Consider the following 27,909-nt stretch of genomic DNA (forward strand, 5'->3'; position numbering starts at 1 on the left):
GCAAATCAAACTTTTATTTTCTTGTTTTGTATATTTAAAAATGGAGCTGGCTGCCACAGGTCACATGATTCACTAGATTGGCCACAGTTTCTGGAAATTTCCAACAGCAGTTACAAGGACAAAAATTCAACCTTGTGGAATCTCCCATCTCCTTGTTGGAACACATTATAATCGCCGAAACCAGAGGACTAGCAGACCGACTGGCTCGCACAACCTGGACTACAACAAAGGGAGAGCCATCGGAAACTTGTTATACCTGCAGAGGTGCTAATAGCCAGCATCTCTCTCCTGAGGTAAACAATGGATTTTGGCCAGAAGCACAGAAACATCCTGTAAAGCTATAATTAACTCATTCGTGGGCAACATTACATGATCCAAGCTTCTAGCTCTTGGACAGCATTCAATATTACATCTCTAGCCTCGCTGATTTAACTCCAACCTGCAAACAGCAAAAAGCAGGACTTCAGGCTGACAAAGCAGCCTGCTACTGGTCTGAGCCTCTTCGTAGCCCGTTGGTCCTCTCTGGGAAAAAAAGTCCGCTCTCGGGTTTTCTTCGGTCATCGCCCTGCTTCGCAAACCAACTCTCTGAATATCAACCACATCTCACGGTGTCGTCGTCGTCCTTGAAGGAATCCTGCACTTCTGCCCGCAGCCCACCTGAACTGGAACTGCTCCGTGAGGGAACGCCGCCTGGATCCGGAGTTTCCGGACTCTGACAATCACGCGAACTGATGTCCATTGGCGCGGTTCTTTTTAACGTTAAGTTATTCACAGTTGTAAAACGTCTCTTGTGTGCGTGTGTGCGTGAAGATGCGATCATTCCCCCGGGTTTGAATGTGTGAATAAACTAAACTTCCGATTTTAACCCTATGAGAGTTTGCGGTGAGGGCACTTTAAAAATTAACCACACAAACCAAGGGTTCTTTGAAATAAAAGGCCACAGCCCATTTTTAAAACCAAAAAAAAACCTCTGCTCTGGACAGACAGTGAGAGAATAAAGGAGTTGATGTTACCTCTCAGCGAACGTCACCCCACACACAGTGTCAGAGAGAGCCAATCAATGATCGACAACCTCCCCTCCCCGCCCACACACATACAGAGTGTCAGAGAGACCCCATCAGTGATCGGGACCCCCACACACACTCACACAGTGTCAGGGAAACCCCAACAGTGATCGGGACCCCCACACACACACAGCGACAGAGAGACCCCCCGCCATGACTAAGACCCTCCCGGAAACCACAGCGACTGGGAGAGTCCCCACCACCTCGCTCACTGCCCCTAACCAAGACCCTCGAGACCCCCTCCCGGCACTGGGGGGAGGGGGAAGGAACCTGAATCCACCTTCCCGAGGCAGAGAGAGACGTGTCTGTGCTCCTCCAGTAGGTGCCGGAGTTGGGGGGCATTCCCAGGCCTGCGAGGGGGTTAACGGTGGGCATGGGGGAAGCCCCTCAGTCCCATGCTGTGGTTGCCCTATCGCTCCCCTACACTGGGAGTCACCCTCGGGGCTCACACCCCCTCCAGGGGGACAGGGCTTCCGTTAACCTCTGTCGTGGTGGGAAAGGGAGAGAGAGCCGGGCCGGGGGGGTGGTTGGAGGGGGCGAGCTGAGGGTTCCTGCCTGCGACACGGGGTCTGGGGGTATTTACAGTCGGGGGTAAAGCAGTCCGCGGTTCTCCCCTCCGCTGTGCACAGGCGCTGAGTGAAAGGGGACTGGCCCCTCACCGTCAACCGGTTTGCCGGCTGAATTCGGCGGGGGCGGGGAGGCAAGGGGGCCCTTCACACAACCACCCCGTGCCCACCGCCGCCCCTCCCAACGCCCACCGCCGCTACCGGTGGGTTTACCAGTGCCGAGAGTCCACCAGCTCAGGCCGCAGGCTCAACTTCTTCAGACTCTCGTAGCCCACGACGATGCAGAGAGCGGACGGGGTGGAGGACAAGACCCGAGCGGACAGGCCCTTGCTCAGGCCCCAGACACCCTCTTCCAGCAGCAGCTGCCTGAAGGTTTGCAGCATTGAGTGACCTCCCTCCACCTGCGAGCAGAGGCAAGGGTTAATAGGAATCGCGCAACCCTCACCCAACCCCCACCCGACTCCCCTAGCACAGATTCAACCCCCACCACCCACCCAGTGCCCACCTCGTACCACTCCGCAGGGCCCAACACGCCCCCAGATGCCAAGCGTCTACACGCCCGGCCTCACCTGCCTTAGCCGCAGTTCCGAATAAACCAGTTTGAGCTGATTCGGGTCAGGAGCTCCCCTGTCGGAGGGTCAGTACTGAGGGAGTGCCGCACTGTCGGAGAGTCAGTACTGAGGGAGTGCCACACTGTCGGAGGGTCAGTACTGAGGGAGTGCCACACTGTCGGAGGGTCAGTACTGAGGGAGTGCCGCACTGTCGGAGAGTCAGTACTGAGGGAGTGCCACACTGTCGGAGGGTCAGTACTGAGGGAGCGCCGCACTGTCGGAGGGTCAGTACTGAGGGAGCGCCGCACTGTCGGAGGGTCAGTACTGAGGGAGTGCCGCACTGTCGGAGGGTCAGTACTGAGGGAGCGCCGCACTGTTGGAGGGTCAGTACTGAGGGAGAGCCACACTGTCGGAGGGTCAGTACTGAGGGAGCGCCGCACTGTCGGAGGGTCAGCGCTGAGGGAGACCGCACTGTCGGAGGGTCAGCGCTGAGGGAGCGCCGCACTGTCGGAGGGTCAGTACTGAGGGCGCGCCGCAATGTCGGAGGGTCAGTACTGAGGGAGCGCCGCACTGTCGGAGGGTCAGTGCTGAGGGAGTGCCGCACTGTCGGAGGGTCAGTACTGAGGGAGTGCTGCACTGTCGGTGGGTCAGTACTGAGGGAGCGCCGCACTGTCGGAGGGTCAGTACTGAGGGAGTGCTGCACTGTCGGTGGGTCAGTACTGAGGGAGCGCCGCACTGTCGGAGGGTCAGTACTGAGGGAGCGCCGCACTGTTGGAGGGTCAGTACTGAGGGAGAGCCACACTGTCGGAGGGTCAGTACTGAGGGAGCGCCGCACTGTCGGAGGGTCAGCGCTGAGGGAGACCGCACTGTCGGAGGGTCAGCGCTGAGGGAGCGCCGCACTGTCGGAGGGTCAGTACTGAGGGCGCGCCGCAATGTCGGAGGGTCAGTACTGAGGGAGCGCCGCACTGTCGGAGGGTCAGTGCTGAGGGAGTGCCGCACTGTCGGAGGGTCAGTACTGAGGGAGTGCTGCACTGTCGGTGGGTCAGTACTGAGGGAGCGCCGCACTGTCGGAGGGTCAGTACTGAGGGAGTGCTGCACTGTCGGTGGGTCAGTACTGAGGGAGCGCCGCACTGTCGGAGGGTCAGTACTGAGGGAGCGCCGCACTGTTGGAGGGTCAGTACTGAGGGAGTGCCGCACTGTCGGAGGGTCAGTACTGAGGGAGTGCCGCACTGTCGGAGGGTCAGTACTGAGGGAGCGCCGCACTGTCGGAGGGTCAGTACTGAGGGAGTGCCGCACTGTCGGAGGGTCAGTACTGAGGGAGCGCCGCACTGTCGGAGGGTCAGTACTGAGGGAGTGCCGCACTGTCGGAGGGCCAGTACTGAGGGAGCGCCGCACTGTCGGAGGGTCAGTACTGAGGGAGCGCCGCACTGTTGGAGGGTCAGTACTGAGGGAGTGCCGCACTGTCGGAGGGTCAGTACTGAGGGAGCGCCGCACTGTTGGAGGGTCAGTACTGAGGGAGTGCACTGTCTCAGAGCTGAGGTGGACAGGTTTTTGTTGGGTAAAGGGGACTAAGGGTTATGGAATCAAGGTGGGCAGAGGGGGAGAACATACAGAGCAGCTGTGATCTACCTGAATGGTGGAACAGGCTCCGACATTCCTCTGTAATCACAGCCCAACCTGTTAATCTGTATGAGAAAGATTGATACGAGCTGAGGGAATGGGCCAGCGATGATGGGAAGGTGAATGTGGCAGAGAGACAAAGCGGGCACTGGTGTGGGGGGTGAGGGTAAGGGGGCACTACTGCTTTCTGACACTGTTACCTGTACACTGTTATTTATAAACGCAAGGGATGTTGCCCATCCCAGACTGAACTGAGTGTCTCACTCAGCCATCTTTTAATAAAAATTCATTCACGGGATGTGGGCGTCGCTGGCCGGGCCCAGCATTTATTACCCGTCCCTAATTGCCCCTTTGAGAAGGTGGTGGGTGAGCCGCCTTCTTGAGCCGCTGCAGTCCCCTGTGGTGTAGGTACACCCACCGTGCTGTTAGGGAGGGAGTTCCAGGATTTGGACCACTCCCTCAGTACTGACCCTCCGACAGTGCGGCGCTCCCTCAGTACTGACCCTCCGACAGTGCGGCTCTCCCTCAGTACTGGCCCTCCGACAGTGCGGCACTCCCTCAGTACTGACCCTCCGACAGTGCGGCACTCCCTCAGTACTGACCCTCCGACAGTGCGGCACTCCCTCAGCACTGACCCTCCGACAGTGCGGCGCTCCCTCAGTACTGACCCTCCGACAGTGCGGCACTCCCTCAGTACTGACCCTCCGACAGTGCGGCGCTCCCTCAGTACTGACCCTCCGACAGTGCGGCACTCCCTCAGTACTGACCCTCTGACAGTGCGGCGCTCCCTCAGTACTGTCCCTCCGACAGTGCGGCGCTCCCTCAGCACTGACCCTCCGACAGTGCGGCGCTCCCTCAGTACTGACCCTCCGACAGTGCGGCACTCCCTCAGTACTGACCCTCCGACAGTGCGGCGCTCCCTCAGTACTGACCCTCCGACTTCCACAGTGAAGGAACGGCCGATATATTTCCAAGTCAGGATGGTGAGTGGCTCTGAGGGGAACTTCCAGGTGGTGGTGTTCCCCATGTGTCTGCTGCCCTTGTCCTTCTAGATGGTAGCGGCCGTGGGTTTGGAAGGGGGGCAGTTAAGAGGCGACGGCTTGGCCGTGGGTCTGGACCAACATGGAGGTCAGACCGGGTAAGAATGGCAGATTTCCCTCCGGAGAGGACTTTGCAACAACAGAGGAGCTTTGAATTGCAGATTTATTTCTACCGGGGTGGGGATTGAACCCGTGCCCCCAGAGAAGGAGCTCCTCTGGGTGATATTACTGATAGCGCCTCCCTCACGATGCTCCATACCCTCGATACCCACACGCCCTGTTACCTGTACTCGAGCCCGGATGACATCCATCGGGTTGGTGAGGGTAGAGGAAGTAGCAGCTGCCAGAGGGCCAGCGACAGCCTGGACCAGCAGGTGAGGGCAAAAGCTGGGGGTCACATGGGACAACTGCTCTGTAGAAACAAGAGGCAAAGGGTCAGATTTAACTGTCGGCTGGTATTCCACTGGCTGATAGAAATCCAGTAACTGCATTAAATTCCAGTGATGTACCCCAGTGTTATACAGTGACAGACCTGTCCCCACCAGTACTGTACCCCAGTGTTATACAGTGACAGACCTGTCCCCACCAGTACTGTACCCCAGTGTTATACAGTGACAGACCCGTCCCCACCAGTACTGTACCCCAGTGTTATACAGTGACAGACCCGTACCCACCAGTCCTGTACCCCAGTGTTATACAGTGACAGACCTGTCCCCACCAGTACTGTACCCCAGTGTTATACAGTGACAGACCCGTCCCCACCAGTACTGTACCCCAGTGTTATAAAGTGACAGACCCGTCCCCACCAGTACTGTACCCCAGTGTTATACAGTGACAGACCCGTCACCACCAGTACTGTACCCCAGTGTTATACAGAGACAGACCCGTCCCCACCAGTACTGTACCCCAGTGATATACAGTGACAGACCCGTCCCCACCAGTACTGTACCCCAGTGTTATACAGTGACAGACCTGTCCCCACCAGTACTGTACCCCAATGTTCGACAGTGACAGACCCGTTCCCACCAGTACTGTACCCCAGTGTTATACAGTGACAGACCTGTCCCCACCAGTACTGTACCCCAGTGTTATACAGTGACAGACCGTCCCCACAAGCACTGTACCCGAGTGTTATACAGTGACAGACCTGTCCCCACCAGTACTGTACCCCAGTGTTATACAGTGACAGACCTGTCCCCACCAGTACTGTACCCCAGTGTTATACAGTGACAGACCCGTCCCCACCAGTACTGTACCCCAGTGTTATACAGTGACAGACCCGTCCCCACCAGTACTGTACCCCAGTGTTATAAAGTGACAGACCTGCCCCCACCAGTACTGTACCCCAGTGTTATACAGTGACAGACCCGCCCCCACCAGTACTGTATCCCAGTGTTATACAGTGACAGACCCGTCCCCACCAGTACTGTACCCCAGTGATATACAGTGACAGACCTGTCCCCACCAGTACTGTACCCCAATGTTCGACAGTGACAGACCCGTTCCCACCAGTACTGTACCCCAGTGTTATACAGTGACAGACCCGTCCCCACCAGTACTGTACCCCAGTGTTATACAGTGACAGACCCTTCTCCACCTGTACTGTACCCCAGTGTTATACAGTGACAGACCTGTCCTCACCAGTACTGTACCCCAGTGTTATACAGAGACAGACCTGTCTCCACCAGTACTGTACCCCAGTGTTATACAGTGACAGGCCTGTCCCCACCAGTACTGTACCCCAGTGTTATACAGTGACAGGCCTGTCCCCACCAGTACTGTACCCCAGTGTTATACAGTGACAGACCTGTCCCCACCAGTACTGTACCCCAGTGTTATACAGTGATTGACCTGTCCCCACCAGTACTGTACCCCAGTGTTATACAGTGACAGACCTGTCCCCACCAGTACTGTACCCCAGTGTTATACAGAGACAGACCCGTTCCCACCAGTACTGTACCCCAGTGTTATACAGTGACAGACCCGTCCCCACCAGTACTGTACCCCAGTGTTATACAGTGACAGACCCTTCTCCACCTGTACTGTACCCCAGTGTTATACAGTGACAGACCTGTCCTCACCAGTACTGTACCCCAGTGTTATACAGAGACAGACCTGTCTCCACCAGTACTGTACCCCAGTGTTATACAGTGACAGGCCTGTCCCCACCAGTACTGTACCCCAGTGTTATACAGTGACAGGCCTGTCCCCACCAGTACTGTACCCCAGTGTTATACAGTGACAGACCTGTCCCCACCAGTACTGTACCCCAGTGTTATACAGTGATTGACCTGTCCCCACCAGTACTGTACCCCAGTGTTATACAGTGACAGACCTGTCCCCACCAGTACTGTACCCCAGTGTTATACAGAGACAGACCCGTCCCCACCAGTACTGTACCCCAGTGTTATACAGTGACAGACCTGTCCCCACCAGTACTGTACCCCAGTGTTATACAGTGACAGACCCGTCCCCACCAGTACTGTACCCCAGTGTTATACAGTGACAGACCTGTCCCCACCAGTACTGTACCCCAGTGTTATACAGTGACAGACCTGTCCCCACCAGTACTGTACCCCAGTGTTATACAGTGACAGACCTGTCACCACCAGTACTGTACCCCAGTGTTACACAGTGACAGACCTGTCCCCACCAGTACTGTACCCCAGTGTTATACAGTGACAGACCTGTCCCCACCAGTACTGTACTACAGCATTTTAACAGCACAGAAGGAAGCCATTCGGCCCATTGTGACAGCACCGACTCTCCAAATCAGCATTATGACCTAGTGCCATTGCCTCGCCTTTACCCCATAGCCCTGCACACTGTTTCTATTTCAATAATCATCTAATGGCCTCTTGAATGCCTCCACTGAACCTGTCTTGACCACCTTTCCAGGCAGCGCACTCCAGACCCACACCACTCGCTGTGTGAAAAAGGTTTTTCTCACGTCACATTTGCTACTTTTGCAAATCACTTAAAATCTGTGCCCTCTCGTTCTTGATCCTTTTACGAGTGGGAACAGCTTCTCCCGATCGACTCTGTCCAGCCCCCTCATGATTTTGAACATCTCTCTCAAATCTCCTCTCAGCCGCCTTCTCTCCAAGGAGAACAGTCCCAACCTCTCCCAATCTATCCTCATAGGTGAGGTTTCCCATCCCTGGAACTATTCTTGTCAATCACTTCTGCATTCTCTCCAATGTATTCACATCCTTCCTATAATGTGGCTCCCAGAACTGTACACAATACTCCAGCTGGTGCCCAGGACTGTACACAAACTCCAGATGAGGTCTAATGGGTGCCTTATATAAATTCAGCATAACCTCCCTGCTCTTGTACTCTATGCCCCTATTAATAAAGCCCAGGATACTATATGCTTTATCAACTGTTCTCTCCACCTGTCCTGTCACCTTCGATGATCTATGTACATATACAGCCAAATATTTCTGCTCCTGCACCCCCTTCAAAATTTCACCCCTTATTTTATATTGTCTGTCCATGTTCTTCTTACCAAAATGCATCACCTCACACTTCTCCACATTGAACTTCATCTGCCACCTATCTGCCCACTCCACCAACTTCTCCATGTCCTTTTGAAGTTCTACACTGTCCTCCTCACAGTTCACAACACTCCCAAGCTTCGTATCATCTGCAAACTTTGAAACTGTCCCCTGCACACCAAGGTCTAGATTATTAATATATATCAGGAAAAGCAAGGGTCCCAATACCGACCCCTGGGGAACTCCACTACAAACCTTACTCCAGCCCAAAGAATATCCATTGACCATTACTCTCCGCTTCTTATTTTTCAGCCAGTTTTGTATCCGCGTAGCTACTGTCCCTTTTATCCCATGGGCAATAACTTTTCTCACAAGTCTGTTGTGCGGCACTGCAGTAAATGCCTTTTTAAAGTCCATCTACACCACATCAACAGCATTACCCTCATCCACCTTTCCTGTTACCTCTTCTAAAAACTCCAGCAAGTTAGTTAAAGACGATTTCCCCTTTAGAAATCCATGCTGGCTCTTCCTCATCAACCCATATTTTACCACGTGACTGCTAGCGCTAACCCGAATAATTGTTTCTAGAATTTTGCCCACCGTTGAAATTAAACTGACCGGCCTGTAATTGCTGAGCTTATCCTCACAACCTTTTTTTTGAACAAGGGCGTAATGTTTGCAATTTTCCAGTCCTCAGGCACCTCCCCTGAGTCTGGGGAAGGCTGAAAGATTATGGCCAGTGCCCCTGCAATTTCTACTCTCACTTCCTTCAATATCCTTGGATGCATCTCATCCAATCCCAGTGCCTTGTCAGCTTTAAGTACCGACAGTCTGTTCAACACTTCCTCCTTGTCAATTTTGAACTCTTCTAGTGACAGAGTTTCCTCATCTGTCACCATGGCCTGGGTAGCATCTCCCTCCTTGGTGAAGACAGATGCAAAGTATTCATTTAATACCTCAGCCATGGCCCCTTCATCCATGTGTAAATTCCCCTTTTAGGTCCCTAATCAGCCCTACTCCTCCTTTTACCAGCCTTTTCCTATTTATACGCCTATAGAAGACTTTGGGATTCCCCTTTATGTTGGCTGCCAGTCTGTTCTCGTAATCCCTCTTCGCTTCTCCAATATGCTGTTTCACCTCCCCTCTGAACCTTCTGTATTCCTCTAGGTTCTCAATTGTATTTTCTACCTGACACCTGCCATAAACCCACTTTTCCTTTTTTATCTTAATTTCGATCTCCTTTTTCATCCAGGGAGCTCTGGGTTTGTTTGCCCTACCTTTCCCTTTCAATGGAATATACCTCGACTGTGCCCAATCCAATTCTTTTTTTGAAGGTAGCCCATTGTTCAGCTACAGTTTTTCCTGCCAATTTTTCGTTCCAGTCTATCTGGCCCAGCTCCGTTCCTGTCCCATTGAAGTCGGCTCTTGTCCAGTTAATTATTTTTACTCTGGATTACCTATTGTCCTTTCCATCATCATTCTAAAATGTACAATACAATGATCACTGTCTCCTAAATGTTCTCCCCCACTGACACGATCTACTTGGCCCACCTCATTTCCAAGAACCAGATCCAACAGAGTGTCTTTTCCTGTTGGATTGGACACATACTGCTGTAGAACATTTTCCTGAACACAATCTAGGAACTTTTGCCCCTCTCCGTCCTTTACACTACCACTGTCCCAGTCTACATTCGGGTAACTAAAGTCCCCCATTATAAGTGCTCTATAATGCTGCATCTCTCTGCAATTTCCCTGTGGATTTGTTTTTCTCCATCCTTCTCACTATTTGCTGGTCTATAGACTACACCGAGCAATGTAATTGCCCCTTTTAGTTCCTTATCTCTGGCCAAATAGATTCTGCCCTTGAACCCTCTGGGACATCCTCTTTCTCCAGCACTGCAATGCTCTCCTTAACCAATACCGCCACCCCTCCTCCTTTCCTATCTTTTCTAAACACCTTGTACCCGGGAATATTTAACACCCAGTTCTGCCCTTTCTTGAGCCAGGTCTCTGTTATTGCTACAACATCATATTTCCACATGACAATCTGTGCCTGTAACTCCCCAATCTTATTCACTATACTCTGTGCATTCACATACATGTATAGTAATCCTGATTTAGATATTGTTACCTTCTCCCTCACCCCGGCTTCATCGATTAACTTACTATTCTCTACACTAGCGCTATCTGTCCCTCCCAGTGTTTTGTGCACCCTGGTATTCCTCTCTAATATTCTCTCCTGGTTACCACACCCCTGCCGAGTTAGTTTAAAGCCCTCCCAACAGCGCTGGCAAAATGCCCCGCAAGGAACTCAGTCCCAGCTCTGTTCAGATGCAACCCGTGCGGTTTGTACAGGTGCCATCTCCCCCAGAGCCAGTCCCAGGAACCTAAAGCCCTCCCTCCTGCACCATCTTTCCAGCCAAGCATTCATATATCTGCCTTATCCTCCTATTTCTGTACTCACTGGCACGTGGTACTGGGAGCAGTCCGGAGGTCACTGCATTTGAGGTTCTTCTTGCTAATGTTCTGCCTCGCTCCCTAAATTCTGATTGCAGGACCACATCTCCCTGCCTACCTAAGTCATTGACCCCAATGTGGACCACGGCCTCTGTCTGACCACCTTCCCCCAGAAGAATGCCCTGCGGCCGCTCTGTGACATCCTTGACCCTGGCACCAGAGAGACAACATCCCATCCCGGAGTCACATCTACAGCCACAGTCTGCTCCCCGAACCAATGAATCCCCATATCACGGTTGCTCTTGCTTTCCTTCTCCTCCCCTTCTGCACAGCTGAGCCGCTCGTGGTGCCACAAACCTGGCTCTGGCTGCACTCCTCTGAGGGACCAGCTCCCAAAACGCAAAGCCGATCGGCGAGCGGGACCCCGGGGGACTCCTGCACCACCTGCCTCCATCTCTTGGATTGCCTGGTGGTCACCCATTCCCTCTCTGTCTCCAGGCCCTTAAGCTGCGGTGTGACCACGTCTCCGGACGTGCTATCCACGTAGCTCTCAGTGACTCGAGTCGCTGCCTGAGCTCTGAAACCCGGAGCTCAAGATTCTGCAGCTGCAGCACTTCCTGCACACGTGGGCGTCCAAAGCACCAGTAGCGTCCATGACTTCCCACATATTACAGGATACACATCCCACTTGGCTGAGCTGCCCTGCCATGTCTTAACTCTCCTTCCCTGAGGTTAACTTTATTCTACTTCGGATTATTTATATTACTTTATTACATTGGTCCTAAATTTCCCTTATTCCTGGCGCTTCTCAGTTAAATCCAAATACAGCAACTTGTTTAAAAATATTACACTATTCTAATTTACTCACCAGGTCCTACTTACCAAGGTCACCGCTCTTCTTTCTGAGGGAAGGTGGAAACAGTTAAACAGTGACAGACCCGTCTCCACCAGTACTGTACCCCAGTGTTATACAGTGACAGACCCGTCCCCACCAGTACTGTACCCCAGTGTTATACAGTGACAGACCCGTCCCCACCAGTACTGTACCCCAGTGTTATACAGTGACAGACCCGTCCCCACCAGTAGTGTACCCCAGTGTTATACAGTGACAGACCCGTCCCCACCAGTACTGTACCCCAGTGTTATACAGTGACAGACCCGTCCCCACCAATACTGTACCCCAGTGTTATACAGTGACAGACCCGTCCCCACCAGTACTGTACCCCAGTGTTATACAGTGACAGACCCGTCCCCACCAGTACTGTACCCCAGTGTTATACAGTGACAGACCTGTCCCCACCAGTACTGTACCCCGGGGTTATACAGTGACAGACCCGTCCCCGCCAGTACTGTACCCCAGTGTTATACAGTGACAGACCCGTCCCCGCCAGTACTGTACCCCAGTGTTATACAGTGACAGACCTGTCCCCACCAGTACTGTGCCCCAGTGTTATACAGTGACAGACCCGCCCCCACCAGTACTGTACCCCAGTGTTATACAGTGACAGAGTGTCCCCACCAGTACTGAACCCCAGTGTTATACAGTGACAGACCTATCCCCACCAGTGCTGTACCCCAGTGTTATACAGTGGCAGATCTGTCCCCACCAGTACTGTACCCCAGTGTTATACAGTGACAGACCCGTCCCCACCAGTGCTGTACCCAGTGTTACACAGTGACAGACCCGTCCCCACCAGTACTGTACCCCAGTGTTATACAGTGACAGACCTATCCTCACCAGTGCTGTACCCCAGTGTTATACAGTGACAGACCCATCCCCACCAGTACTGTACCCCAGTGTTATACAGTGACAGACCCGTCCCCACCAGTACTGTAACCCAGTGTTATACAGTGACAGACCTTTCCCCACCAGTGCTGTACCCCAGTGTTATACAGTGACAGACCTGTCCCCACCAGTGCTGTACCCCAGTGTTATACAGTGATAGACCTACCCCCACCAGTGCTGTACTCCAGTTATACAGTGACAGACCTGTCCCCACCAGTACTGTACCCCAGTGTTATACAGTGACAGACCTGTCCCCACCAGTACTGTACCCCAGTGTTATACAGTGACAGACCTGTCCCCACCAGTGCTGTACCCAGTGTTATACAGTGACAGACCTGTCCCCACCAGTACTGTAACCCAGTGTTATACAGTGACAGACCTGTCCCCACCAGTGCTGTACCCCAGTGTTATACAGTGACAGACCCGTCCCCACCAGTACTGTACCCCAGTGTTACACAGTGACCGACCTGTCCCCACCAGTACTGTACCCCAGTGTTATACAGTGACAGACCCATCCCCACCAGTATTGTACCCCAGTGTTATACAGTGACAGACCTGTCCCCACCAGTACTGTACCCCAGTGATATATAGTGACAGACCCTGTCCCCACCAGTATGTACCCCAGTGTTATATAATGACAGACCCTGTCCCCACCAGTATGTACCCCAGTGTTATACAGTGACAGACCCGTCCCCACCAGTACTGTACCCCAGTGTTATACAGTGACAGACCCGTCCCCACCAGTACTGTACCCCAGTGTTATACAGTGACAGACCCGTCCCCACCAGTGCTGTACCCCAGTGTTACACAGTGACAGACCCGTCCCCACCAGTACTGTACCCCAGTATTATACAGTGACAGACCCGTCCCCACCAGTGCTGTACCCCAGTGTTATACAGTGACAGACCCGTCCCCACCAGTACTGTACCCCAGTGTTATACAGTGACAGACCCGTCCCCACCAGTACTGTATCCCAGTGTTATACAGTGACAGACCCTGTCCCCACCAGTACTGTACCCCAGTGTTATACAGTGACAGACCCGTCCCCACCAGCACTGTATCCCAGTGTTATACAGTGACAGACCCTGTCCCCACCAGTACTGTATCCCAGTGTTATACAGTGATAGACCCGTCCCCACCAGTGCTGTACCCCAGTGTTAACCAGGCTGGGACAGTGTTCTGGTGAAACACTGTAACTAGGGCTGTGGAGTGGGCTTTAAACTAAATAGTGAGTGGTGGGCGAGTTTGGGTATCACATGAGGGGATGTTTACAAACATATATACAAGCATAATAATTAGGAGCGGGAGGAGGCCATTCGGCCCCTCGAGCCTGCTCCCCCAGTCAATAAGATCATGGCTGGTCTGGTTGTGGCTTGAACTCCACATTCTGCCTACCCCCGATAACCTCGGACTCCCTTGTTAGTCAAGAACATATCCACCTCCATCAGCTCTCTGGGCATCTCCGTCTTTAATGTGCGGGCCCTTATTCTGAAACTGTGCCCCCCTCGTTCTAGATTCCCCCACGAGGTGGGGGGGAAACATCCTCCCAGCATCCACCCTGTCAAACCCCCCCCTCAGAATCTTATATGTTTCAATAAGATCACCTCTCATTCTTCTAAACTCCAATGGGTACAGGGCCCAACCTGCTCAACCTTTCCCCATAAGACAAACCCCCCTTCGTCCCAGGAATCAGCCCAGTGAACCTTCTCCGAACTGCCTCCAATATAAGTATATCCCTCCTTAAGTCAGGAGATGAAAACTGTACACTACTCCAGGTGTGGTCTCACCAATGCTCAGTACATCGGTAGCAAAACATCCTTACTCCATTCCCCCTGCAATAAACACCAATATTCCATTCACCTCCCTAATCACTTGCTGCATCTGTATACCAACTTTCCCTGATTCATGCACCAGGACACCCAGATCCCTCTGCACCTCAGAGTTCTGCAATCTCTCTCCATTTAAACAATCTGCTGTTCTTCTATTCTTCCTGCCAAATTGGGACAAGCTCACATCTTCCCCACGTTATACGCCATCTGCCAAATCTTTGCCCACTCACTTAGTCTATCTCTGTCGCTTTGCAGACCCCTTTAAGTCCGCTTCAAAACTTACTTTCCTACCTATCTTTGTGTCATCCACAAAGTTAGCAGCCATACAGTCAGTCCCTTCATCCAGGTCATTTATACGGGTTGTAAATAGTCGAGGCCCCAGCACTGATCCCGGAGGCACTCCACTCATCACATCTTGCCAAAAATGACCCATTTATCCCTACTCTCTATTGCCTGTTAGCTAACCAATCCTCTATCCATGCTGATATGTTACCCGCCACAACCAAGAGCTCTTATTATGTGTCGTTAACCTTTGGTGTGGTACCTTATCGAATGCCTTCTGGAAATCCAAGTACGTCACATCTACAGGTTCCCCTTTACCCACCTTGCTTGTTACTTCCTAAAGAAGTCAATTTCCTTTTCACGAAACCATGTTGACTCTGCCTGATTCCGTTATGATTTTCTAAATGTCCTGTTACCAGCTCCTTAATAATGGATTCTAGCATACAGGCCGTCAGATCCTTGGGACTTGTCAACCCTTTAATTCTAATGCTTATCTCAGTGTCTTTTCCCTGGTGACTGTGATTGTTTTTAAGTTCCTCCCTGCTTTTTGCTTCCTGGTTTTCAAGTATTCGTGGGATGTTTTTTGTGTCTTCAACAGTGCAAAAGCACAAATTCTCCTCATCTCTGTCCTCAATCTCTCCTCATGGGGGATAATTCTACCATCCCAGGGATTAGTCTGGTGAATCTCCTATGGCTGGTTTTATCCTTATTTATATTATACCTGCACTGCCCTGAATCCCCTTGTGACCCACACACACACCCTCTGCAGCCCAAGAGACTGAACTCCTCGACTCCCACGCTGCTAATGGTCATATGCATTTCATACTACAGTAGAGGGACACTCTGAGATACTGTTGTTGTGGACGAGTGGATCTCAGGATGGGAGGAGGGGAGGACCCAGTCGTCGGGGTCCGTGTAGGTGCCAACGACATAGGCAGGGCAAAGAAAGGGGTTCTGCATAGTCAATATGAGGGCCTAGGCACCAAATTAAGACGCAGAACCTCAAAGGTCATCATCTCTGGATTATTACCTGAGCCACGTGCAAATTGGCCTGGGGCAAGTAAGTTTAGGGAGATGAATGCGTGGCTCTAGAGCTGGGGTGGGAGAAGTGGGTTCTGGTTCGTGGGGCACTGGCACCAGTACCGGGGAAAGTGGGATCTGTACCGTTGGGACGGTCTACACCTGAACCGTGCTGGGCGCAGTGATCTTGCGAATCGCATAACTAGGGAAGTAGAGAGGGCTTTAAACTAAGTAATGGGGGCAAGGGTACAAATTTGGGAAGGTGCGGTAAACCAAAGAGCAGAGACAAGACAAAAGAGGAAGGTATTAACATGGGAAATGGAAAGCAGACTGTGACAGGAAGGGATAGCGAGTACAAATCTAACTGTAAATCAACAGAACAGACTAGAGGTTATAAAAAGAATGAAAGGATAAAACTAAGAGCCCTGTATCTGAATGCACGTAGCATCCAAAACAAAACAGGTGAACTTAGAGCGCACATAGAAATAAATAATTATGATCTGATAGCCATTGTGGCTGCAGGAGGACATGGATTGGGACCCGGTATTGAAGGGTGTAGGATACAGAGGAAGGACAGGAAATGAGAAAAGGGTGGAGGGGTGGATCTGTTAGTTAACGATGGCATTAGCACCGTAGAGAGCGATGACCTCAGTTAGGAAACCAGGGTGTGGAAACGGTTTGGGTAGAGATGGTAAAGGCAAGAAGTCACTTGTGGGAGTTGTGTCCAGGCCCCCTAACAATAACCACATGGTAAGGTTGAGCATTAAGGAAGAAATAGTCGGAGTTTGACAGAAAGGCAAGGCGATAATCATGGGAGATTTTAATTTACAAATAGACCGGAAATGTAAGGTGGGCAAGGATAGCCTAGATGGGGAGTACGTTGAATGTTTTCGGGGTAGTTTTTATAGAACAGCATGTTCTGGAGTCAAGCAGAAAGCAGGCTATACTAGACCTGGTAATGGGCAATGAGGTTGGAGTAATTCACGATCTCATAGTGAAGGCGCCCCTAGGTAGCAACGACCGTAATATGATTGAATTTTACATTCAGTTTGAGGGAGAGAGGAGTGGGTCTGAGACTAAGTTTTTAAACTTAAATAAGGGCAATTATGAGGGCATGAAAGCTGAGCTGCCTAAAGTGAATTGGCAAATTAGGTTAAGGGATGGGTCAATAGAAATGCAGTGGCTAATATTTAAGGGGGTATTTCAGAATGCATAGAATAGATACATGCCAACGAGTAAGTAAAAGTCCAAGAGTCGGACACACCATCCATGGTTAACTAGAAAGGTTAAAGATTGTATCAAACTTAAAGAAAAAGCATATGAATGTGCAAAGACAGGTGACAGAATATAAAGAACAGCAAAGAGTGACTAAAAGATTAATAAGGAGGGAAAAATTAGAGTATGAAAGAAAGCTAGCCAGAAATATAAAAACAGATAGTAAGAGTTTCTATAGGTATTTAAATAGGAAAAGGGTTAACAAAGTGAGCATTGGTCCTATAGAAATTCAGTCTGGAGAATTGATAATGGAAAACAAGGAGATGGCAGATGAATTGAACAGGTATTTTGCATCAGTTTTCACTATCGCGGATACAAGTAACATCCCAGAAGCAGCTATAAATCAGGAAATGGAAGGGAGGGAGGAACTCAGGAAAATTACAGTCACCAAAGGAGTGGTCCTGAGTAAATTGTTGGAGCTGCGGACTGACAAGAGCCCGGGTCCTGATGGACTTCATCCTAGGGTCTTAAAAGAAGCGTCTAGTGAGATAGTTGATGCGTTGGTTTTAATTTTCCAAAACTCCCTAGATTCGGGGAAGGTCCCATTAGATTGGAAAATAGCAAATGTAACTCCATTGTTCAAAAAAGGAGGGAGTTAGAAAGTAGGAAATGACAGGCCAGTTAGCCTAACATCTGTTGTAGGGAAAATGTTAGGACTATTATTAAAGAAGCTATAGTAGGGCATTTGGATAAGCTCAAGGTAATCAGGCAGAGTCAACATGGTTTTGTGAAAGGGAAATCGTGTTTAGTTAATCTATTGGAGTTCTTTGAAGAAGTAACATGTTTTGTGGATAAAGGGGAGCTGGTAGATGTACTGTACTTAGATTTCCAGAAGGCTTTTGATAAAGTGCCACTACTGCGGAGAATAAAAGCTCATGGTAAAGGGGGTAACGTATTGGCACGGATAGAAGATTGGCTAGTTAACGAGTGGCGTGCCACAGAGATCAGTGCTGGGGCCTCAACTGTTTACAGTTTATATAAAAGACTCGGATGAAGGGATTGAAGGGATGGCTGCTAAACTTGCTGATGACACAAAGATAGGTGGGAAAGTAATTTGTGAAGAGGACATAAGGAGGCTACAGAGAGATGTAGATAGGTTAAGTGAGCGGGCAAAGATCTGGCAAATGGAGTATAAGGTGGGAAAATGTGAAATTGTCCATTTTGGCAGGAAGAATAAAAGAGAAGCATATTATCTAAATGGTGAGAGATTGCAGAGCTCTGAGGTGCAGAGGGATCTGGGTGTCCTAGTGCATGAATCATAAAAGACTCGTATGCAAGTACAGCAAGTAATTTAGGAAAGCGAATAGAATGTTATCATTTATTGTGAGGGGAATTAAATACAAAAGTAGGGAGGTTATGCTTCAGTTGTACAGAGCACGAGTGAGACCACATCTGGAGCACTGTGTACAGTATTGGTCTCCTTATTTAAGGAAGGATGTAAATGTGTTGGAAGCAGTTCAGAGAAGGTTTACCAGACTATTTCTAGATTCTTCTGAATCTAGACTCTGAAGGAGAATCTAGCTTTGAAGAGTTATACAGACTCAAAACGTTAACTCTGTTTTCCTCTCCACAGATGATGCTGAGTTTTTCCAGCATTTTCTGTTTTTGTTTCAGGTTTCCAGCGACTGCAGTATTTTGCTTTTACCAGACTAATACTGGGAATGGGCTTATGAGGAAAGGTTGGACAACTAATACCTGGAAAGTCTTATGAGGAAAGGTTGGACAGACTAGGCTTGTCACTGGAGATTAGAAGAGTGAGAGGCAGCTTGATTGAAACCTTTAAGGTCCTGAGGGGTCGGATGTGGAGAGGATGTTTCCTCTTGTGGGAGAATCTAAAATTAGGGGTCACCGTTTAAAAATAAGGGGGTCGCCCATGAGATGAAGTGAAATTGTTTCACTCAGAGGGTCGTGAGTCTTTGGAACTCTCTTCCTGAAAAGGTGGGTGGAAGCAGAGCGTTTTTAAGGCAGAGGTGGGTAGGTTCTTGGTGAGCCGGGGGCGATAGGTTATCAGGGGGGGAGGTGGGATGCAGGTTTCAGGTTACCATCAGATCAGCCATAATCTTATTGCATGGCGGGGCAGGCTCGAGGGGCCGAATGACCTACTCCTGCTCCTTGTTTGTATGTTCTTGCCAATGCATCCCTACAGTGGATCTCTTTGTCAATGGGTCCCTCCAGTGGATCTCTTTGTCAATGGGTCCCTACCATGGATCTCCTTGTCAATGGGCACCTAAAGTGGATCTCCTAGCCGATGGACCCCTACAATGGATCTCTTTGTCAATGGGTCCCTACAGTGGATCTCCTTATCAATAGGTTCCTGCAGTGGATCTCATTGTCAATGGGCCCCTACAGTGGATCTTGTTGTCAATAGGTACCTGCAGTGGATCTCATTGTCAATGGGCCCCTACAGTGGATCTTGTTGTCAATAGGCCCCTGCAGTGGATCTCATTGTCAATGGCCCTACAGTGGATCTTGTTGTCAACTGGCCCCTATAATGGATCTCATTGTGAACAGGCCCCTTTAGTGGATCTCCTTGTCAACTGACCCCTGTAGCAGATCTCGTTAATAGGCCCCTTTAGTGGATCTAATTGACAATGGGCCCTTGCAGTGGATCTCATTGTCAATGGGTTTCCTTTTTAATTGGCCCCTCCAGTGCACCTCATTGTCAATGGGTCTCTACAGTGGATCTCATTGTCAATGGGTCTCTACAGTGGATCTCATTGTCAATGGGTCTCTACAGTGGATCTCATTGTCGATGGGCCCTTCCAGTGGATTGCATTGTCAATAGGCCCTGCAGTGGATCTCGTTGTCAATGGGTCCCTCCATTGGTTCTCATTATCAATGAGTCCCTACAGGGGATCTCCTTGCCAACTGCCCTGCAGTGGTTCTCCTGGTCAACTGGCCCCTATCGTGGATCTCCATGCCAATGGCCCCCTACAATGGATCTCATTGTCAATTGGCCCCTACAGTGGATCTCATCGTCAATGGGCCCCTATAGTGGATCTCTTTGTCAATGGCCCCCTACAGTGGATCTCATTGTCAACAGTCCCCTACAGTGGATCTCCTTGCTAATGGCCCCCTACAGTGGATCTCATTGTCAACAGTCCCCTACAGTGGATCTCCTTGCTAATGGCCCCCTACAGTGGATCTCATTGTCAACAGTCCCCTACAGTGGATCTCATTGTCAATGGTCCCCTATAGTGGATCTCCTTGCCAATGGCCCCCTACAGTGGATCTCATCGTCAATGGCCCCCTACAGTGGATCTCATTGTCAATGGGCCCCTACAGTGGATCTCATCGTCAATGGCCCCCTACAGTAGATCTCCTTGTCCACGGTCCCCTACAGTGTGGCCATGCCAGGCTCCCAGGGTTTATACCCACCTGTGTACAGGTGATAGAATGGCCACCACAGCGCACTGTTCGGGATGTAGGTCAAGAGCGAGGCGGCATAGCCTCGGTAAAACCCCCGCAGGCCGTCCAGGTGGAAGATCTGCACCATGATGTCTTTGGTTCGGCACACGACTGGCGGGCACGTGCCCGCGCCCGCTGCCTCCCTGGGTGGCCCCTGGAAGCGGCCCATGGCTTGGCCCTGCACCATCAGGTGCTGCGAGACGATGTCGATGGGCACGGTGATGCTCTGTGCCACCAGCGAGGCCGAGCCCCCGGCGATGACCGACTTCACCATGTTGCTGTTGCTGTACTGTGCCACGTACTTGCGGGTGAGCTCGTAGGTGGTGACGTAGCACTGCCCGGAGATGAGGGTGAAGGTGTTGACCAGGAAGCCTCGGTACAGTCCCGAAATGCCCTCCGCCCTCAGGATCTTGGCGAAGGCATCGAAGGTGCCGCTGTACAAGCACTTGCCCTTCTGGACTTGCAAGCGGGTGCGAATCAAGGTGAACGGATAGACACTGACCCGAATGGCCATAGTCATGAACACGCCAAACACGTAGAATTTGCGCTTGTCCAGATCCTCCCACTCAATGATCGGGATCTTCCGCTTGTCCTCCATGGTCACCGCGGCTTCACCGTTCACTCTCGGGACAGGGACCTGGGCAAATTGAAACACAAAGGTCTGAGCTGGCCCATCAGCAATGGTTCACCGGCAACCCGCTCGCAGGTCAGCGGGTCCCGGTAGCAATCGGTGGCGCCAAGTCCAGCTCAACAGGGGACCGCTGGCCAGAGCGCTTACTGACGGCGGGGGATTTGGCGAGTGAGGGAATTCGGCGCAGGGAGGCAAGAGGCGCTGTTCTGGTCTTTTACAAAGCAGCGAGTGGTCTGAGAGAGCGAGCGAGAGCCAGCGAGACCGGAGAGGTATCAATTAGCCAAGAGGATAGGTGATTGGTTGGTGAGTTTTAAGGTTTCATTGCTCTACAGTAGCACAGCAGTTTGGATGAAGATCGGACAAGTACAAACGTTTATAGCTCAACTGTTATCAAAACATTTGTTTAAGTGTCACCCAGTCAACTTGTGAGGCAAGTCAGAACTTATGGGGTAAAAGGGGCTGTAACAACATGGATGCGTAGTGATAAAAACAAAAAACTGCAGATGCTGGAAATCCAAAACAGAAACGGAATTACCTGGAAAAACTCAGCAGGTCTGGCAGCATCGGCGGAGAAGAAAAGAGTTGACATTTCAAGTCCTCACGACCCTTCAGCAGAACTGTTGAAGGGTCATGAGGACTCGAAACGTCAACTCTTTTCTTCTCCGCCGATGCTGCCAGACCTGCTGAGTTTTTCCAGGTAATTCTGTTTTTGTTATGGATGTGTAGTTGACTGAGTGACAGGAACCTGAGGGTGGACGATGGAGACTGACATGGGTTGACAGAGTTAACAGGTTGGGAAAATGCCGATTTTGAGGGGCTGAGAATGGAACTTAGGAAAAGTGGCCAACATTACTGGTAAACATCAATGTAAAACACTCCCCACTTGGAAACATTTAAAAACAGAGTTCAACAGAGTGCGGGAAAAATATATTCCGTTACGATGAAAGATTTAACTTTCTTCCATCATAAGGTCAGAAGTGGGGATGTTCGCTGATGGTTGCACAATGTTCAGCACCATTCGCGACTCCTCAGATACTGAAGCAGTCCATGTCCAAATGCAGCAAGACCTGGACAATATCCAGGCTTGGGCTGACAAGTGGCAAGTAACATTCACGTCACACAAGTGTCAGGCAATGACCATCTCCAACAAGAGAGAATCCAACCATCGCCCCTTGACATTCAATGGCATTACCATCACTGAATCCCCCACTGTCAACATCCTGGGGGTCACCATTGACCAGAAACTGAACTGGACCAGCCATATAAATACTGTAGCTACAAGAGCAGGTCAGAGGCTGGGGATACTGTAGTAAGTAACTCACCTCCTGACCCCAAACCCTGTCCACCATCTACAAGGCACAAGTCAGGAGTGTGATGGAATACTCCCAACTTGCCTGGATGAGTGCAGCTCCCACAACACTCAAGAAGCTCGACACCATCCAGGGCAAAGCAGCCCCACTTGATTAGCACCCCATCCACAAACATTCACTCCCTCCACCACCGACGCACAGTGGCAGCAGTGTGTGTACCATCTACAAGATGCACTGCAGGAATTCACCAAGGCTCCTAAGACAGCACCTTCGAAACCCACGACCACTACCATCTAGAAGGACAAGGGCAGCAGATAGATGGGAACACCACCACCTGGAAGTTCACCTCTAAGCCACTCACCATCCTGACTTGGAAATATATCGGCCGTTCCTTCACTGTCGCTGGGTCCAAATCCTGGAACCCCCTCCCTAACAGCGCTGTGGGTGTACCTACATCACAGGGACTGCAGCGGCTCAAGAAGGCAGCTCACCCACACCTTCTCAAGGGGGGCAATAAGGGATGGGCAATAAATACTGGTCCAGCCAGAGACACCCACATCCCATGAATGACAGGGATGGACAGACTGGGTGCAGGGATGATGTTTCCTCTGGCTGGGATGGTCTAGGACAAGGGGTCACAGTCTCAGGATATGGGGTAGACCATTTAGGACTGAGATGAGGAGAAACTTCTTCACTCGGACGGTGGTGAACCTGTGGAATTCTCTACCACAGAGGCTGTGGAGGCCGGGTCACTGAATATATTTAAGAAGGAAACAGATAGATTTCTGGACTCTAACGGTGTCAAGGGGTATGGGGAGAGAGCGGGAGTACGGCATTGAGATAGAGGGTCAGCCATGATCATATTGAATTGTGGAGCAGGCTCAAAGGGCCGAATGGCCTATTCCTACTCCTAGTTTCTACGAAATATGAAATAATTATTTCTCTTCTGTATTTACAAGGGGCTAGGATGGTGAGATGAGTAACCTGGTGAGTGCACTTAAAATTAAAAAGGGGATGTACTGGATAAACTGAACAAACTTAAGAGAAGTCTGGATGGATTGCATCCACATAGTTGGAAAGAGTCTCGGGAAGAGACAGTGGAGGCATTAATGCTCATATTTATAACGTGTTAGGAAAAGGGGTAGTGTGAGGGGAGCGTTGGAGAGCGAGGGTTCATTCCTATATCTAAGAAGGGGGTCGGAACATACCCAGGGAATTGTAGACCAGTCAGTTTAACATCAGGGTCGGAAAAATAATGGAATCCCTACAAAAGGAGAGAACGTCCAGGAATGAGAAAAATAATAATGAATAGTCAGTGTGGATTTCGAAAGGGAAAATCTTCCTTGACCAACCTGATGGAATTTCTTGAAGAGGTACCAGAGAGAGCAGATAATGGGAATGAGGTAGATGTAATCTATCTAGGTTTTCAAAAGCCCTGCGATAAGGTGGCCCACAATAGAGTAAAGAACAAGGTCAGAGGGTGTGGAGTCGGGGCACAAGAGGCAGAACAGGTTGCTCGAGGTTTCAAGAGGGAAGGCAGGGAGTGGGAGTGAAGGGTTTGTTATTCTGAGTGACAGGAGGTAGGGAGTGGTGTCCCACAAGGATCGGTGCTGGGACCACTGCTGTTCACCATTGACATGAACGCTTTGAACTTTGGAATCGAAAACACAATTTCCAAATTTAGGGATGACGCCAAATTGCTGAGGTGGGGGTTGGCGGGGGGAGGCTGTAGTTAGTCAACAATGAGGAGGACTGGAACATATAATGGAAGGACAGGGATAAAAAATCAGAACGGGCAAGTAATTGGCCAATAAAATTCGAGACAGATAAAGGTGAGGCAGTGTATTTTGGTAGGAAGATTACTGAGGACATTAAGATGTGGAAGGTGTGAGGATAGGTGAGGATCTCCCAATACAAATCCACCAATCAGGAACAGTTGCTCCACAGGTCATCAACCCAAATAACCCAATCACGAGGCTTGATTTCAGGGATGGAACTGGGCAGTAAGGGAGTGAAGTTAAACCTCGGCTGGACAACATGGAGAGGACGATGGGAAATTCTGGTCAGCATGTTACAAGAAGGATATTAGGGCATCAGAGAGGGTGCAGAGAGATCGGCATGGGGGATCGCAGGAATGTGTGGGTATGTCCATCTGAAAAGGATGAACGGGCTGGGTCTCCTCTCTCCAGAAAAAGAAAGCTGAGGGGGCTTGGAAATGACCACAGATTTTCACAGGGGGGTCAGAGAGAATGTTTCCACTTGAGGGGAAGAGCAGAGCTAGAGTCCGTCAATATAACATCATCATCAAAAAATCACACACAGAACTGTCCAGGTCAGTACTGTACCCATGGTAAACAGTGACAGACCCGTCCCCACCAGTACTGTACCCCAGTGTTATACAGTGACAGACCCGTCCCCACCAGTACTGTGCCCCAGTGTTTTACAGTGACAGACCGGTCCCCACCAGTACTGTACCCCAGTGTTATACAGTGACAGACATGTCCCCACCAGTACTGTACCCATGGTAAACAGTGACAGACCTGTCCCCACCAGTACTGTACCCCAATGTTATACAGTGACAGACCTGTCCCCACCAGTACTGTACCCCAGTGTTATACAGTGACAGACCTGTCCCCACCAGTACTGTACCCCAGTGTTATACAGTGACAGACCTGTCCCCACCAGTACTGTACCCCAGTGTTATACAGTGACAGACCTGTCTCCACCAGTACTGTACCCCAGTGTTATACAGTGACAGACCCGTCCCCACCAGTACTGTACCCCAATGTTATACAGTGACAGACCTGTCCCCACCAGTACTGTACCCCAGTGTTATACAGTGACAGACCCGTCCCCACCAGTACTGTACCCCAGTGTTATACAGTGACAGACCAGTCCCCACCAGTACTGTACCACAGTGTTATACAGTGACAGACCCGTCCCCAACAGTACTGTACCCCAGTGTTATAAAGTGACAGACCCGTCCCCACCAGTACTGTACCCCAGTGTTATACAGTGACAGACCCGTCCCCACCAGTATTGTGCTGCGGTGTTATACAGTGACAGACCCGTCCCCACCAGTACTGTACCCCAGTGTTATAAAGTGACAGACCCATCCCCACCAGTACTGTACCCCAGTGTTATACATTGACAGACCTGCCCCACCAGTACTGTATCCCAGTGTTATACAGTGACAGACCTGTCCCCACCAGTACTGTGCTGCGGTGTTATAAAGTGACAGACCCGTCCCCACCAGTACTGTACCCCAGTGTTATACAGTGACAGACCTGTCCCCACCAGTACTGTACCCCAGTGTTATACAGTGACAGACCTGTCCACACCAGTACTGCACCTCAGTGTTGTACAGTGACAGACCTGTCCCCACCAGTACTGTACCCCAGTGTTGTACAGTGACAGACCCGTCCCAACCAGTGCTGTACCCCAGTGTTATACAGTGACAGACCTGTCCCCACCAGTACTGTACCCCAGTGTTATACAGTGACAGACCTGTCAACACCAGTACTGTACCTCAGTGTAATACAGTGACAGACCTGCCCACACCAGTATGTACCCCAGTGTAATACAGTGACAGACCTGTCCCCACAAGTATTGTACCCCAGTGTTATACAATGACAGACCTGTCCCCACCAGTATTGTACCCCAGTGTAATACAGTGACAGAACTGTCCACACCAGTATGTACCCCAGTGTTATAGTGACAGAGCTGTGCCCACCAGTACTGTACCCCAGTGTTATACAGTGACAGGCCTGTCCCCACCAGTACTGTACCCCAGTGTTATACAGTGACAGACCCGTCCCAACCAGTGCTGTACCCCAGTGTTATACAGTGACAGACCTGTCCCCACCAGTACTGTACCCCAGTGTTATACAGTGACAGACCTGTCAACACCAGTACTGTACCCCAGTGTTATACAGTGACAGACCCGTCCCCACCAATGCTGTACCCCAGTGTTATACAGTGACAGACCTGTCCGCACCTGTACTGTACCCCAGTGTTATACAGTGACAGACCTGTCCCCACCAGTGTTGAACCCCAGTGTTACACAGTGACAGACCTGTCCCCACCAGTGTTGAACCCCAGTGTTACACAGTGACAGACCTGTCCCCACCAGTGTTGTACCCCAGTGTTATACAATGACAGACCCGTCCCCACCAGTACTGTACCCCAGTGTTATACAGCGACAGACCTGTCCCCACCAGTACTTTAAACCAAGTGCTATACAGTGACAGACCTGTCCCCACCAGTACTGTACCCCAGTGTTATACAGTGACAGACCTGTCCCCACCAGTACTGTATCCCAGTGTTATACAGTGACAGACCTATCCCACCAGTACTGTACCCCAGTGTTATACAGTAACAGACCTGTCCCCACCAGTACTGTACCCCAGTGTTATACAGTGACTGACCCGTCCCAACCAGTACTGTACCCCAGTGTTACACAGTGACAGACCTGTCCCCACCAGTACTGTACCCCAGTGTTATACAGTGACAGACCTGTCCCCACCAGTGCTGTACCCCAGTGTTATACAGAGACAGAGCTGTCCCCACCAGTACTGTACCCCAGTGTTATACAGTGACAGACCCGTCCCCACCAGTACTGTACCCCAGGGTTATACAGTGACAGACCCGTCCCCACCAGTACTGTACCCCAGTGTTATACAGTGACAGACCCGTCCCCACCAGTACTGTACCCCAGTGTTATACAGTGACAGACCTGTCCCCACCAGTACTGTACCCCAGTGTTATACAGTGACAGTCCTGTCCCCACCAGTACTGTACCCCAGTGTTATACAGTGACAGACCTGTCCCCACCAGTACTGTACCCCAGTGTTATACAGTGACAGTCCTGTCCCCACCAGTACTGTACCCCAGTGTTATACAGTGACAGACCTGTCCCCACCAGTACTGTACCCCAGTGTTATACAGTGACAGACCCGTCCCCACCAGTACTGTACCCCAGTGTTATACAGTGACAGTCCTGTCCCCACCAGTACTGTACCCCAGTGTTATACAGTGACAGTCCTGTCCCCACCAGTACTGTACCCCAGTGTTATACAGTGACAGTCCTGTCCCCACCAGTACTGTACCCCAGTGTTTACAGTGACAGTCCTGTCCCCACCAGTACTGTACCCCAGTGTTTACAGTGACAGTCCTGTCCCCACCAGTACTGTACCCCAGTGTTATACAGTGACAGTCCTGTCCCCACCAGTACTGTACCCCAGTGTTTACAGTGACAGTCCTGTCCCCACCAGTACTGTACCCCAGTGTTATACAGTGACAGACCTGTCCCCACCAGTACTGTACCCCAGTGTTATACAGTGACAGACCCGTCCCCACCAGTACTGTACCCCAGTGTTATACAGGGAGATGGGGATTTCTGTGCTGTTCAGTCACTGACCTGGACCCTGTCCCCTCTCAGGGGGCTGACATTCGGGCTCCCGGAAGGGAGAGCATTCTGAATGACAGCTCTCTGCTCCAATCAGCCGCGAGTTTCCTTTGCCTCCAGCCAATCAGCTGCTGAGGGGGCGGGCTTTGCGAAGCAGGAAGCG

General features: G+C 50.9%; 1 protein-coding gene across 2 annotated transcripts; it reads right to left on the reverse strand.

Moving 5' to 3' along the window:
- LOC144674005 (solute carrier family 25 member 44-like) lies at window positions 1-27,857 on the reverse strand. 2 transcript variants are annotated; one of them, XM_078535582.1, is made up of 4 exons: window positions 27,759-27,857; window positions 20,369-21,035; window positions 5,126-5,248; window positions 1-2,031 (listed from the first exon to the last, which is right to left on the reverse strand). In XM_078535582.1, exons 2-4 carry the CDS (start codon window positions 20,994-20,996, stop codon window positions 1,865-1,867), a joined length of 918 nt encoding a protein of 305 aa, XP_078391708.1. In that variant the 5' UTR covers window positions 20,997-21,035; window positions 27,759-27,857; the 3' UTR covers window positions 1-1,864. The 2 variants fall into 2 exon arrangements, with proteins under 2 accessions (XP_078391708.1, XP_078391707.1); XM_078535581.1 differs by having other exon boundaries at window positions 5,126-5,253.
- Window positions 27,858-27,909: the final 52 nt, after the last annotated feature.

Source organism: Cetorhinus maximus, unplaced genomic scaffold (genome assembly GCF_964194155.1).
Source record: "Cetorhinus maximus unplaced genomic scaffold, sCetMax3.hap1.1 HAP1_SCAFFOLD_536, whole genome shotgun sequence".
Lineage (NCBI taxonomy): Eukaryota > Metazoa > Chordata > Chondrichthyes > Lamniformes > Cetorhinidae > Cetorhinus > Cetorhinus maximus.

Bases quoted from the DNA above. Each gene is read 5' to 3' on its own strand.
- LOC144674005 (XM_078535581.1), bottom strand. From the start codon at position 20,996: ATGGAGGACAAGCGGAAGATCCCGATCATTGAGTGGGAGGATCTGGAC. The intron at 5,254-20,368 runs GTGGGTATAAAC...TTGTTTCTACAG, and splicing joins ATTCTATCACCTGTACACAG to AGCAGTTGTCCCATGTGACC. The intron at 2,032-5,125 runs GTAACAGGGCGT...CTCTGCTCGCAG, and splicing joins TCATCCGGGCTCGAGTACAG to GTGGAGGGAGGTCACTCAAT.